Source organism: Leptonychotes weddellii, chromosome 16, assembly GCF_054177405.1.
Source record: "Leptonychotes weddellii isolate Sample4059 chromosome 16, ASM5417740v2, whole genome shotgun sequence".
NCBI classification, from domain to species: domain Eukaryota; kingdom Metazoa; phylum Chordata; class Mammalia; order Carnivora; family Phocidae; genus Leptonychotes; species Leptonychotes weddellii.
The window spans coordinates 10,739,594-10,752,792 of NC_138384.1; the positions used below are offsets into that span (position 1 = coordinate 10,739,594).

Sequence of the window (13,199 nt, forward strand, 5' to 3'; positions counted from 1 at the left end):
AAAGCTTATGGCTGTTCTTAAGGATTTAAATTCATCTTGCCAAACCGCATCCTGGAAAGAATGCACTAATTTATACTCCCAGAAGCAGAGACTTCTTTTAGATCCCACCACGGATTACAAGAGATCAGAATTCTCTTTTTTTCAGATACCTGCACTCTGTTGTTATCTGGGTGGGGGAGGGGGGCGGACTGCTTTACTTACCGAAACATACCCTGTATTTATCCGGACCTGCTATCAAGCCTGGGCCTCTGGATTGAGGCTAGAACAGGGAGGGGGACAGCCTGCTCTGGGCCCAGCCCCTGAGTGTTTGGGCTCCTGGTGTCTCGCGCTCCCCCCGCCCCCAGCTCGGCTACTGCTTGGGGAGGCCGCGCCGTGTGTCCGCCTGGCATCAACATGCCTTGCATTCGGCTTGGGTCTGAGGCTGGCGGCTTGGCAAGCGGCTTGGATTCCAAGTCACTCCGCTGTGAGGATGCCACCGAGAGCGAGGAGGGGCAATGTTAAGATTCGATTTCCCTCGCAAGGGCCTTTAGTGCTCCCGGGAGGCTTCCTTCTCTGGGAACCGAGCGGGAGGCAACTTTTTTGGTCAATTAGTCGGAGGAGAGGTGAGTGCGAGCGCCCTCCGACAGCCTCCCGCGGCCCCCGGGCCCAAGTGGGCCCGCCCCCACCCGGTCCTCCCGTGCCCGCCCCTGGGCGGCCGCCCCTCCCCCGAGGTGGGGAGGGTAGCGAGAGCCGGGGGCCAAGCGGCTCCTTCCTTCCGTCCTTCCCGCCCCGGCCCCCGCCCGCCGGCTCCGGGACCGCAGCCACGTCTGAAAGCGCCTCATTGTGTGCGCTCTTCCCCGGCCCGCGGCGCGCGGAGCAGCGGCTCGGGCAGCGCAGGGCTCGCGCGCTCGGGCGCAGGGGCGCGGGGGCGCGGGGGCGCGGCGCCCGGCCGGGTGAGGCTGCGGGGCAGGAGTGCCCGAGTCTGTGTCTGGCCGTTGCCCCACGACTGCGCCCCGCACACATACATCCCGTTCTCAAGACGCCTCTCCTTTTCCAGGACACTCCTGCCCCGTTTCCAGGTTCCCTCCGCCTTAGGTCTCCAGGTGCCTCCAACTATCTTGGGATCTGCGGATCCGCGCGTGCCTCTCAGAGCCTTCTCCCCGGTGTCACTGGGTGCCCCTTACTAGCCTTGGGAGCCTACGGAGCACGTCAGCCCCTGCGGACTCTCCCAGCGAAGACACGGCAGGCTGCGGACTGGAACTTGGAAGAGGACACCTCTTCGAGGAGCCTCTGCTGAGCCTCGGGAGAGTGGTGTCCGCCTCCCCGCCGCGCCAGCTTGGGCAGGGACGCCAGCTTTGGGGTACGTTCGTTGGTCCTCTCTCCGCACAGGATGCCCCCAGTCAGGGACATGGAGCTTGTGGCCGGGGAGTCGGGTCTGGGGAGAAGGGCTGAGGGTGGTGGTTCTACCAGCCCAGGGAAAGGACCTTGTAGCCCCAGGCGCTGGTTCGAAAGTGTCTTCCTGCGGCTTCAGCTCACACGGGATCACTGCTGGGGATCCCTAAACCCTTGAAACGTGAGATTCCAAGGGCATGGTATTAATCTAGAAAGCTTTCCGCCGCGGAACTCTTGAGGAAAAGCAGCTTGGTGAGTGAATTTAGAACCATGTGCAGCTGAAGGGGAGTCTGGCGGCCCCTGTTTCGGCTGCTGGATCTTGGGCAATAATAAAGACCTCCCTTGGCCTCAGCATAGGTGCCCCGGTACAAATTAACCCTCTTTTCTGCCCCCCTCTTGAACCGGAGGCATGAGGGTGGGAAAACTGAGGCCTAAAGAGCCGAAAGGACTTGGCTGCCCTGGGGCCAAGAGGGAGTGAGTGTGCCAAGTGAGCTAATGGGAGGAGTGTGTGTGGCTCCTTGCGCGTTGGCTGTGCTAAGGGTTATATGGTCCAGGGTGCTCCTCTCGAGCCCGTGTGGTAGGCGCTGTGATTGCCTCCTTTACAAAGCAGCCAGCTGAAGCACCAAGACGTTAGGGGCGCCTTGCGCACACTCACACACCTCACTGGTGTCCAGGCAGAATTTGAACCCAGGCCGGCTTCAGAAGCCAGTCTTCCAGGCATGTTTCCCTGCTGCTTTGCGTGACCGTGTTCTGCCCCGGCCTGGACTTGCCACATTCCATTGCTAGGGTGCAAGGTCACCTGAACCGGTCGCCCCTGTTGTGCTTGAGTGTTCCTTATGAAGAGGCTTTCGCTTGGATCCATAGCATATAGTTGTAACCCAGGATTTGGAGGATTTCTGAACGCGTACAAATGTGCTAAATGACATTGTTCTAAGTGCTTTAGCAATAGTAACTCATTGAATCTTCAAATCAGCCCTGACTTGCGTTATATTACTTCCCCTGTTTTATTTTTATTTATTTATTTATTTATTTATTTATTTATTTATTTATTTATTTTTAAAAGATTTTATTTATTTATTTGACAGAGAGAGAGAGACCGCGAGAGAGGGAACACAAGCAGGGGGGAGTGGGAGAGGGAGAAGCAGGCTCCCCGGTGAGCGGGGAGCCCACTGCAGGGCTCGATCCCAGGACCCTGGAATCATGACCTGAGCCGAAGGCAGACACTTAACGACTGAGCCACCCAGGTGCCCCTTATTTTCATTTTTTTAAGGTAAGCTCTAGGCCCACCCTGGGGCTTGCTGAGATCAAGAGTCGCCTGTTCCAAGGGCGGAGCCAGCCAGGCGAATTTCCCCCATTTTATAGATTAAACAACAATAGGCACAGAGAGGTTAAATAACTTGCCCAAGATCACACAGTAAATGATCAAATGGGGTTTATTAGCCACTGTGCCATCCCTACTCCCTGTCATGAGACAGAATCCTGCTTCTAGGAGCGTCTGGGTGGCTCAGTTGGTTAATTGGCTGCCTTTGGCTGGGGTCATGATCCCAGGGTCCTGGGATTGAGCCCCACATTGGGCTCCTTGTTCAGCAGGGACCCTGCTCCTGCTCCTTCTGCTGTTTCCCCCACTTGTGCTTGCTGGCTCTCTCTCTGTCAAATAAATAAATAAATAAATAAAATCTTTTTTAAAAAATCCTGCTTCTAGGGGCGCCTGGGTGGCTCAGATGGTTAAGCGTCTGCCTTCGGCTCAAGTCATGATCCCAGGGTCCTGGGATCGAGTCCCACATCGGGCTCCCGGCTCAGCGGGGAGCCTGCTTCTCCCTCTGACCCTCTCCCCTCACATGCTGTTTCTCTCTTGCTCGCTCTCTAAAAAATAAATAAAATCTTTAAAAAAAAAAAATCCTGCTTCTAGTCTAATAAGGGGAGATAGGTACAGAAATGCATGAAAAAGAGTATTCCCCATGGTGATAGTCACATTGACAATGATTTCTCAATACCACCTAATACCCATTCCATGTTGAAATTTCTGATTGCCTCAAAGATATCTTCTTGCACTTGGTTTGCTTGAATCAGAATCCAAACAACATCTATACGCTGTATCTCTCTGTTACATGTTTTGAGTCATTTTCTTCTAAAACACTCCCTTTTTTAAATGTCACTGAATTCTAAGAATGATTTACTTTTCAAAAATAATAAATTAATCTAGGGGCTCCTGGGTGGCTCAGCCGTTAAGTGTCTGCTCTTGGCTCAGGTCATGATCCCAGGGTCTTGGGATGGAGCCCTGCATCGGGCTCCCTGCTCTGCAGGAAGCCTGCTTCTCCCTCTCCCACTCCCCCCGCTTGTGTTCCCTCTCTCACTGTGTCTCTCTCTCTGTTGAATAAATAAATAAAATCTTAAAAAAATAATAATAAATTAATCAAAATAAAAGAAAAATAAACCAGAGAACATTCCAGATTATCCCTATAATAAGAGTGCTCAATCTAACACCTGGGGGAACACGGGGTACATGCTAAATGTGCACTCCCTTCCCCCATTCCCTGCATGTGTTACTTCAGAAAAGAGGTGGGAGCCCCCAGACTTCAGGTCTTGCTAGCTGTAAGGTTCTATGATCGGGTCCTGTGCAAAGTGCATTTTGAGGATCCCCGAAGTTCAGAGCGAGGTAAAGGTGTTCTGTGTTAACTGGTCATTTGCTTTGAAATGCCCCCAGGGTAGCTCTGAGCCAAGGAGACTTGAGCAGTTTGATTTCATTTCCCAATAGATTCCTGCAGGCCAGAAGCATCTGGGCTGTGTGACCCCAGCTTCCCTGCCTCTGGCAGATGCCATGAAGCTGCTCATTAGGACTGGCAGAGAGATAGCAGATGTGGCCAGGGCTTGGGGCTGGGAATGTCTTCTGCCACAGCCTGGCCCAGCCCACAGCCCTGAGGCTGAAGGTGGGCTTGGGGATCTTGACATCTTCCAGTGCATAGGAGGTAATTCTCCAGCCAATGCCCCTGTCCTGTTCTGGCCAAGTGGTATTCAGGTCAGCTGGGAGATGGGTTTGCAGGCACTTCTCTTCCCGCAATGAAAGCTGGAGCAGGCAAATTCCACCTGTGCCTCCTGTCCCCATTTTATGATTACCAAAGTAATGGGAGTCTATCGTAGACTACCTGGAAAATGCAGCAAAGCACTAACAAGAAAAAAAATTACCTGTAACATGGCCATAGAAAGATAACCTCTAATATTCAGGGGCACATGGGTGGTTCAGCTGGTTAAGCATCTGCCTTCGGCTCAGGTCATGATCCTGGGATCCTGGATCCAGCCCAGAGTCAGGCTCCCTGCCCAGCAGGAAGTCTGCTTCTCCCTCTGCCCCTCCTGCCTGCCACTCCCCCTGCTTGTGCTTTCTCTCTCAAATAAATAAATAAAATCTTTTTTTTTAAGATAACTAATATTCAGTATGCATCCTTCCAGATTTCTTCTATATGTTTTTGTGGGTTTTTTTTTTTTAAGATTTTATTTATTTGAGAGAGACAGGAAAAGTGAGAGAGAGCATGAATCGGGGCAGAGGGAGAGGGAGAAGCAGACTCCCCACTGAGCAGGGAGCCCGATGTGGGACTCATTCCAAAGACCCTGAGATCATGACCTGAGCTGAAGGCAGATGCTTAACTGACTGAGCCACCCAGGCGCCCCTGTGTATTATTTTTATAATAGCTTTATTGAGATACAATTCACAAACCTTAAGGTGCACCCTTTTAAAGTGTACAATTCACTAATTTACAGTGTAGTCAAAGTAGTGTGTTAATCACCTCAGGGGTCATCCATGTTATAGCACATATCAATACTTCATTCCTTTTTATTGCCAGATAATATTGAATTCGAGTTGATCCTTGAACAACATAGGTTTAAACTGTGTGGGTCCAGCTATATGCAAATTTTTTCAATAAATACAGTACATCACTGTAAGTGTATTTTCTCTTCCTTATGATTTTCTTTTCTCTAGCTTACTTTAATACCCCATAATATACAAAATATGTGTTAATTGACTGTTAATGTCAAGGTCAGTGGTAGGTTATTAGTAGCTAGATTTTCCAGGAGTCAAAAGTTATACGTGGATTTTTGACCATGTGAAGGTCGATTCCCCAACTTCCGCATTGCTCAAGGGTCAACTGTATATGGATATACCACATTTTGTTTATCCATTCATCAATTGATAGACATTTGGGTATTTCCACTCTGAGGCCATTATGAATAATGCTGCTATGAAAGTTTATGAACAAGTCTTTTGGTGGACATGTGTTTTCAGTCTTCTTAGGTATGTCTTTATTCTACGTTTTTAAAGATTTTATTTATTTGAGACAGTGAGTACAGGTGTACAGACGTGTGAGGGAGGAGCGGCAGAGGGAGAGGGAGAAGCGGGCTCCCTGCTCAGCCCCAGGACCCTGAGATCATGACCTGAGCAGAAGGCAGACGCTTAACCGACTGAGCCACCAGACGCCCCTTGGATATGTATTTTAGATGGCATTGCTGCAACCCTATGTTTAACCTTTTGAGGAACTACCTGTTTTCTGCAGCAGCAGCACCGCTTTCCATCCCCCACAGCAGTGTACGAGGGTTCTGATTTCCCCACCTTCTCATTAATACTGGTTATTATCTACCTTTTTGATTATAACCATCCTAGTTGATGGGACGTCCTCTCTCATTCTAGTTTTGATTGGCATTTCCCTAATGACTAAAATTGGCAAGCATCGTTTCATGCACGTATAGGCAATTTGTATATCTTTGGGAAAATGTCTACTCAAAGCTTTTGCCCATTTTTAACTTGGGTTGTTTGTCTTCTATTACTGAATTGTAAGAGCTCTTTATATATTCTGGGTCCCTTGCTATACATATGATTTGCAAGTATTTTCTCCCACCTGGGGGTGTCCTTTCACCTTCTTGATGATGTCCTTTGATATTTGTGTGTTGTTTTTTTTTTTATATTTGGGCTTTTGTTTTTTTTTAAGATTTTATTTATTTATTTGACAGAGAGAGACACAGCGAGAGAGGGAATACAAGCAGGGGGAGTGGGAGAGGGAGAAGCAGGCTTCCCGCTGAGCAGGGAGCCCGATGCGGGGCTCGATCCCAGGACCTGGAATCATGACCTGAGCCGAAGGCAGACGCTTAACGACTGAGCCACCCAGGCGCCCCTATATTTGGGCATTTTTAACACCACTGTGTTTTAGTACTTGCGGTTTTTCCACTAGACACTATGTAGTTAAGAGCTCTAAAGTTAGAAGGCTGGGACTTAATTCTGACTCAGCTGCTATGTAGGTCCTTTAGGCAAGTTTCTTAATCTTTTTAAACCTTAGTTTCCTTATCTGTAGAATAGGGAGGAGTGTCAGATCCACGTCATAGGGTTGTTGTAAGGATTAAATCAGAAAATGGGGGGAAAAGTCTTGGCATATAGGAAGCCCTCAACAGATGGTATTTACTGTGTTCCATGTTTCCAGGCTACCATAAACATTCATCTTCCTCCTCCTCTCTCTCCTTTCCTCTCTCTCTCTCTCTTCTCTTTCCTTCCTTTTTATTTTTTATTTATTTATTTTTTAAGATCTTATTTATTTATTTGACAGAGAGAGACACAGCGAGAGAGGGAACACAAGCACTGGGAGTGGGAGAGGGAGAAGCAGGTTTCCTGCTGAGTGGGGAGCCCAATGCGGGGCTCGACCCCAGGACCCTGGAATCATGACCTGAGCCGAAGGCAGACGCTTAACGACTGAGCCACCCAGGCGCCCCTTTCTTTCCTTTTTAACCTTCTCCCTAACAGATGCCCTGGGCTCCATTAGAGCTGGTTTGCCCCCAGGGGTGGCCCTTGATGCCAAGAGTCTAGTGATCCCTCATCTGGAATTTGTTTTCTCTAATCTTTGGGATTCCTGAACAGGATGGCCTCCAGCCGATGCCAAATTGAGAGAGATCTGAGCCATGAATTTGTACCTAGTATTACATTTCACTTCCTTAGGTACCCTGCCAGGGCTGAAAGAGGCTGCTGAGTGAGGGGCATGCAGAGCTGGGGTACTGGTGAGGGTTTCCCAGAGAGCTGGGTTCCTGGGTTCAGGCTCACCCCCCTCCTACAGTGAACCATCCTGCCCTGAAGCTCAGATTTCACATCTGCCAGTCAGATAGAACAATAGTTCCTTCCTATGTCTCTCAGGCCAACAAAACAGTCAGGGATATTTAGAAGATACTGTCATTTTAAAATGCTCAGGGGGCGCCAGGGTGGCTCAGTCGGTGAAACATCAGACTCGGGATCACAGCTCAGGTCTTGACCTCAGGGTTGTGGGTTTGAGCCCTGTGTTGGGCTCCACGTGGAGCCTACTTAAAAAAATAAATAAAAATAAAGTAAAATGCTTAGCAGGAAGAAATGTGGGATACGTAGGGAATTCCTCCCTTTGGATCTAGATCACAGAGTATCTGACTTCAATTAGGCAAATATTTATTAATATCATCTACTCGTTCAGTCTTTGGGACATTCCTGGACATGACACTTACTGTCTGTCTTATTCAGTCAGGATTCTTGACTCTTTTTTTTTTTTAAGATTTTATTTATTTATTTATTTGTCAGAGAGAGAGAGCACAAGCAGGGGGAGCGGCAGAGGGAGAAGCAGGCTCCCTCCTGAGCAAGGAGCCCAATGTGGGACTCCATCCCAGGACCCTGGGATCATGACCCAAGCCGAAGGCAGACGCTTAACCGACTAAGCCACCCAGCCGCCCCGGGATTCTTGACTCTTTATTGAAATACAACATACATACAGAAAAGAGCACAAGTCATAAAAATACAGCTTGATGACACACCCATGTATTTAGCACCTCATCAAGAAACAGCATGACCAGCCCCCAGAAGCTCCGGCTTTGCTCCTGACAGTTCTGCCCTCACCCCATCCCCCCAAGGGGACCCACTCTCTAATCAAACACTTGATTGTAAATGGCAGAAACTGAAGTCACGCTGGCTTGACAAAAAATGGAGCATTTTCCCCAACTGGGCAGTCCATGAGTGAATCTTGTCCAGCTGGATCCAGATGCTACCAGCTGCTCACGGGTTCTCAGACTTTCCTTCCCTGTTCAATAATTGTCTTCTGTGTTGGCTTTACACCCAGGCAGTTTCCCTCTTCCCTGCAGAGCTACAAAAATCCTGGGATTGGACTTGGGGCAGATGTCCATTGCTAAGCCCATCGCTTGGTCAGGGGATAGTGTATGGAATATAGAGATGAACCAGGCTTGAGATAGCTGACTCCCTAAGAACCACGAAGTGGGCGGTCAGCCCCATGCAAACCACATGCACTTTGTGTGAGTGAGGGTGGTTCCTCAAAGAAAAATCTAGAGGCCGTTAGCAGAATAAGGAGGAACAAGAACTGAGTGGACCCAAGCAAACCCTGTCTAGTGCAACAACCTGTTGCAGGACTGCACCCCACACTGGGTGCCTGGGAACAGACACACTCATTTGCAAAACTGCCACAGTCTTGACCCTCAGGCTGCTCACAGGCAAGAAGGGGAGGCAAAGTGTCACTCAGGGCAGAGTGATACATGCCTTGAAAGAGGCACAGGTGAGGTGTCTTAGGAGGAAGCTGAGATGACTCCCCGCGGGGAGTCAGGGCTGGACACTTACAGCAGAGCAGAGGGGAACATGAATGATTCCAGATGATCTGACACACAGGGTGCCGGGGGGTGGGGGGGGGCGGATTATGGGAAGTGAGGTTGGAAAGCGGAAGGTTGCTGAGTAGGAGAATGACAGGATCAGATACAGCGTAGGCAGCTCTGGTGGCTCTATGCAATATGAAATGCAGGGAGACTGGCTGGGGGATTTTTCCAGAATCCAGGAGAGAAATATGCATGCCAGGACTACCATGACCCTCCTGGCACCTGGATAGTTGGGCCACTCACTCGGACCACCATCTGCTCCCTTGGCCACTTCGTGGGTGGGTCTTTGAGGTTCCTAGCTAGATTGTGAGCCCTGCTAGGGTAACAGCGTTGGATGTTGGACGTTCGACCTCCCGGATTGATCCTCTTGATTTCTTTTATCTGTTTTCCATCTTTTATCCATCACTGATCTTTTTGTTCTACCTTCTCTACTTCTTCAGTTTTATCTTTCAACCCTACAGTTTTAATCTCTAGGGCAATTTAACTCCAGGGAAAACAAAGGGTTATATGACAAAGGAAGTGTGCTCCTAGCGCACTGTGTGCTTCAGCTCTTTTTTTTTTTTTTAAGATTTTACTTATTTATTTGAGAGAGAGAGAATGAGAAAGAGAGCACATGAGAGGGGGGAGGGTCTGAGGGAGAAGCAGACACCCTGCCGAGCAGGGAGCCCGATGCGGGACTCGATTCCGGGACTCCAGGATCACGACCTGAGCCGAAGGCAGTCGCTTAACCAACTGAGCCACCCAGGCGCCCTGCTTCAGCTCTTTTACGAATGAGCCGCACTCGTTCTCGAGTTCCGGTAATAGGATCAGACGTCAGTTCCGTATTTGTGAGTCACCTAAGAAAACCTCTGGTTTCCCCGGAGGGCAGGTAGCACACATTGGTGGCCTACGGTCAAGATCCTCCCGAGCCAGGAAAGGGCTGGGCTGGCCATAGCAGCTGTGTTTGGGCCAAACACCAGGGTCGAGTGCTCTGCAGGAATGGGAGTGCTCCCAGGAATGGGAGAGACTTGCTGACTGTAATTGGAATGTGCCAGGAACTTAGAGATGGAAGGCGGCCTGGGTTGGGGGTCCCACTTCCCCTGTCCTCCACCCACTCTGGCAGCCTCTGGATAAGTGGGATCTGCTCATGATTTTGACCTGGCTTCTCCTGGTGGTGACATGAGCAGTGGAGGGGGCTTCGAGGGGAGCAAAGGCCGTGAAAGCAAGGAGGAAACTTTCAGGCCCCTACCTTCCAAAGCAGCTCTTCCTTGAGATCGTGGCAAGAGCAAGCAACAGGTGCAAGGAGGGAAAAACTCTGGGACCTCAGGGTGCGTGAGCTTGGCTCCGTGTCCCTTTCAGTCTGCCGGACAGGTGTGATATTCTTAAGATCTAGTAAAGGACCCGGGGGTGGACACAGGAGATGCTGGGATTGCAGATGTAGGCGACCTCAGGGTTTCTCATCCAGGTGGAGACCTTCCCCGGTGCCTCCTCTCCCAACACAGCACCCCCAGCAGGAGCACGGGGTGGATGTATGGCACTAGCAAGCCCTCCCTCATCTGTGTTGGTAGCAGCTTCTTCGTGACAAGCCCAAGAGGCTAAATGTTACCATCCTCATTTTACAGAGGAGGAAACTGAGCCTTGGAGAAGTCAAGTCATTTGCCCCAGGTTTCAGAGCTCCTAAGTGGCATCAGAGGGCTCACCGCAGTCCAGACTCCACCCAGCAGGGTACACCATCAGTTCACATCCACTTGGAAAAATGTGCTCAGGGGCTGGGCGGTTCTGTTCCCACCTGCAGGGAACTTTCTGTCCGTCTGGGAATGCAAAGCCCTCCCACTGTGTCGGGCTATCTCCTCCTGTGAGGCTCTGACCCAGCCTCCCTCCTGCTCTCTCAGGCCCTGAAAAACCTGCAGGCATCTTCCATGGATTGTGATTGAGGTGGGCAGCTCTCCCAGCAGCCCTGGGCTACAGTGAGTAACCTCGGCATGGAAAAGGGCAAATGGTGGCCCGGAGCTTGACTGCCGTCACCTCTCCCTTTACTGCTTTCTTCTGCACATTCCCACAGCTCCAGAAGGGTACCCTCCCTCTGCAGTTCATGCATCCTGTAGCACTCTACTCCCTGTAGATAGCAACAGTTGCTGTGCTTTGTCTATGTCATTTATTTACTTTTTTTTTTTAAGATTTTATTTATTTATTTATTTGACAGAGAGAGACACAGCGAGAGAGGGAACACGAGCAGGGGGAGTGGGAGAGGGAGAAGCAGGCTTCCCGCAGAGCAGGGAGCCCCATGTGGGGCTCGATCCCAGGACCTGGAATCACGACCTGAGCCGAAGGCAGACGCTTAACGACTGAGCCACCCAGGCGCCCCCATTTATTTACTTTTTAATAATGCAAGCTGAATCTGCTTGTTTAAAAGAAGTCAGACAACACAGAAGTACAAGGGCAAGTTACCAGTTACCGGAGTTACGACATGCCCCGCCCCCCAGGCTCATTCCATTACTCCAGTATCAGTATTAATCCCCTTTTTACAGATGGATAAACTGAGTTACAGACAGATTAATCGTTTGGTCCAGGATCACAGGCTAGGAAGCGGCTGAGCCTGGTGAGGGAGTCAAATCACCCACCAAACTCGAGCTAAACAACCTAAACTTGTCTCCCTGAAAGGAATTCTGAAACAAAAGGTGGGAATTCTGTTTTAAAAATAATATTTCCCTCTCCAGAAAAAAAAAAAGAGAGAAAGTGGGGGGGGGGAAGAGAGAGGGAGGCGGTAAGGACGAACATGTATTTCCACCGCATTCTGCAGCTGGCCTTTTGCTCTGCATAGACTAGATCTTGGCTGATGTCTTAAAGTCATAGTCCCGGGAGAGTGCCCAACTGAGACGGCCATAGTCCGGGGAGGCCCCCACAGGTCGGGTGGTCGAGTCCGGGGTGGGGGTGGGGGCCGTTGGGGCGCGGGAGGGCGAGGGGGCCCGCGGTCCCTAACGACTGCGCTCTCCTCCTCCCGCAGGCCCCCATCCGGAGGCATGTGGCTGCCGCGCATCTCCAGCACGGCGGTGACCGTGCTCCTGCTGGCGCAGACTGGCATCCTGCTTTTCCTGGTCTCCTGGCCCAGGCCGCCGTCCCCAGCGGTCGGCAAAGAGCGGGTGCACGTGCTGGTGCTGTCCTCGTGGCGCTCGGGCTCGTCCTTCGTGGGCCAGCTCTTCAGCCAGCACCCCGACGTCTTCTACCTGATGGAGCCCGGCTGGCACGTGTGGACCACCCTGTCGCAGGCGAGCGCGCCGGCGCTGCACATGGCCGTGCGCGACGTGGTGCGCTCCGTCTTCCTGTGCGACCTGGACGTGTTCGACGCCTACCTGCCGTGGCGCCGCAACCTGTCGGACCTCTTCCAGTACGCGGTGAGCCGCGCGCTGTGCTCGCCGCCCGCCTGCAGCGCCTTCCCGCGCGGCGCCATCAGCAGCGAGGCGGTGTGCAAGCCGCTGTGCGCGCGGCAGCCCTTCAGCCTGGCGCAGGAGGCCTGCCGCGCCTACAGCCACGTGGTGCTCAAGGAGGTGCGCTTCTTCAACCTGCAGGTGCTCTACCAGCTGCTCAACGACCCCGCGCTCAACCTGCGCATCGTGCACCTGGTGCGCGACCCGCGGGCCGTGCTGCGCTCGCGCGAGCAGACGGCCAAGGCGCTGGCGCGCGACAACGGGATCGTACTGGGCACCAACGGCACGTGGGTGGAGGCCGACCCCGGCCTGCGCGTGGTGCGCGAGGTGTGCCGCAGCCACGTGCGCATCGCCGAGGCCGCCACGCAGAAGCCGCCGCCCTTCCTGCAAGGCCGCTACCGCCTGGTGCGCTTCGAGGATCTGGCGCGGGCGCCGCTGCCCGAGATCCGCGCGCTCTACGCCTTCGCGGGCCTGAGCCTCACGCCGCAGCTCGAGGCCTGGATCCACAACATCACGCACGGGGCCGGGCTGGGCGCGCGCCGCGAGGCCTTCAAGACCTCGTCCAGGGACGCGGTCAATGTCTCCCAGGCCTGGCGCCACGCACTGCCCTTCGCCAAGATCCGCCGCGTGCAGGAGCTGTGTGCTGGCGCGCTGCAGCTGCTGGGCTACCGGCCCGTCGCCTCCGAGAGCGAGCAGCGCGACCTCGCCCTGGACCTGGTGCTGCCGCGCGGCCCTAGCAGCTTCAGCTGGGCGTCATCCACTGCGGCACACCCCTAA

The 13,199-nt window shown here is 52.3% G+C and overlaps 1 protein-coding gene across 2 annotated transcripts; it reads left to right on the forward strand.

The window, feature by feature from the left end:
• Positions 1 to 816: 816 nt before the first annotated feature.
• On the forward strand, positions 817 to 13,199 carry LOC102744976 (carbohydrate sulfotransferase 6). Of its 2 annotated transcripts, XM_006743334.3 has the most exons (3): positions 817 to 1,339; positions 10,890 to 10,964; positions 12,002 to 13,199. In XM_006743334.3, the coding sequence occupies exon 3, from the start codon at positions 12,018 to 12,020 to the stop codon at positions 13,197 to 13,199; it is 1,182 nt and encodes a 393-aa protein (XP_006743397.1). In that variant the 5' UTR covers positions 817 to 1,339; positions 10,890 to 10,964; positions 12,002 to 12,017. The 2 variants fall into 2 exon arrangements, with proteins under 2 accessions (XP_006743397.1, XP_030895048.1); XM_031039188.2 differs by lacking the exon at positions 10,890 to 10,964.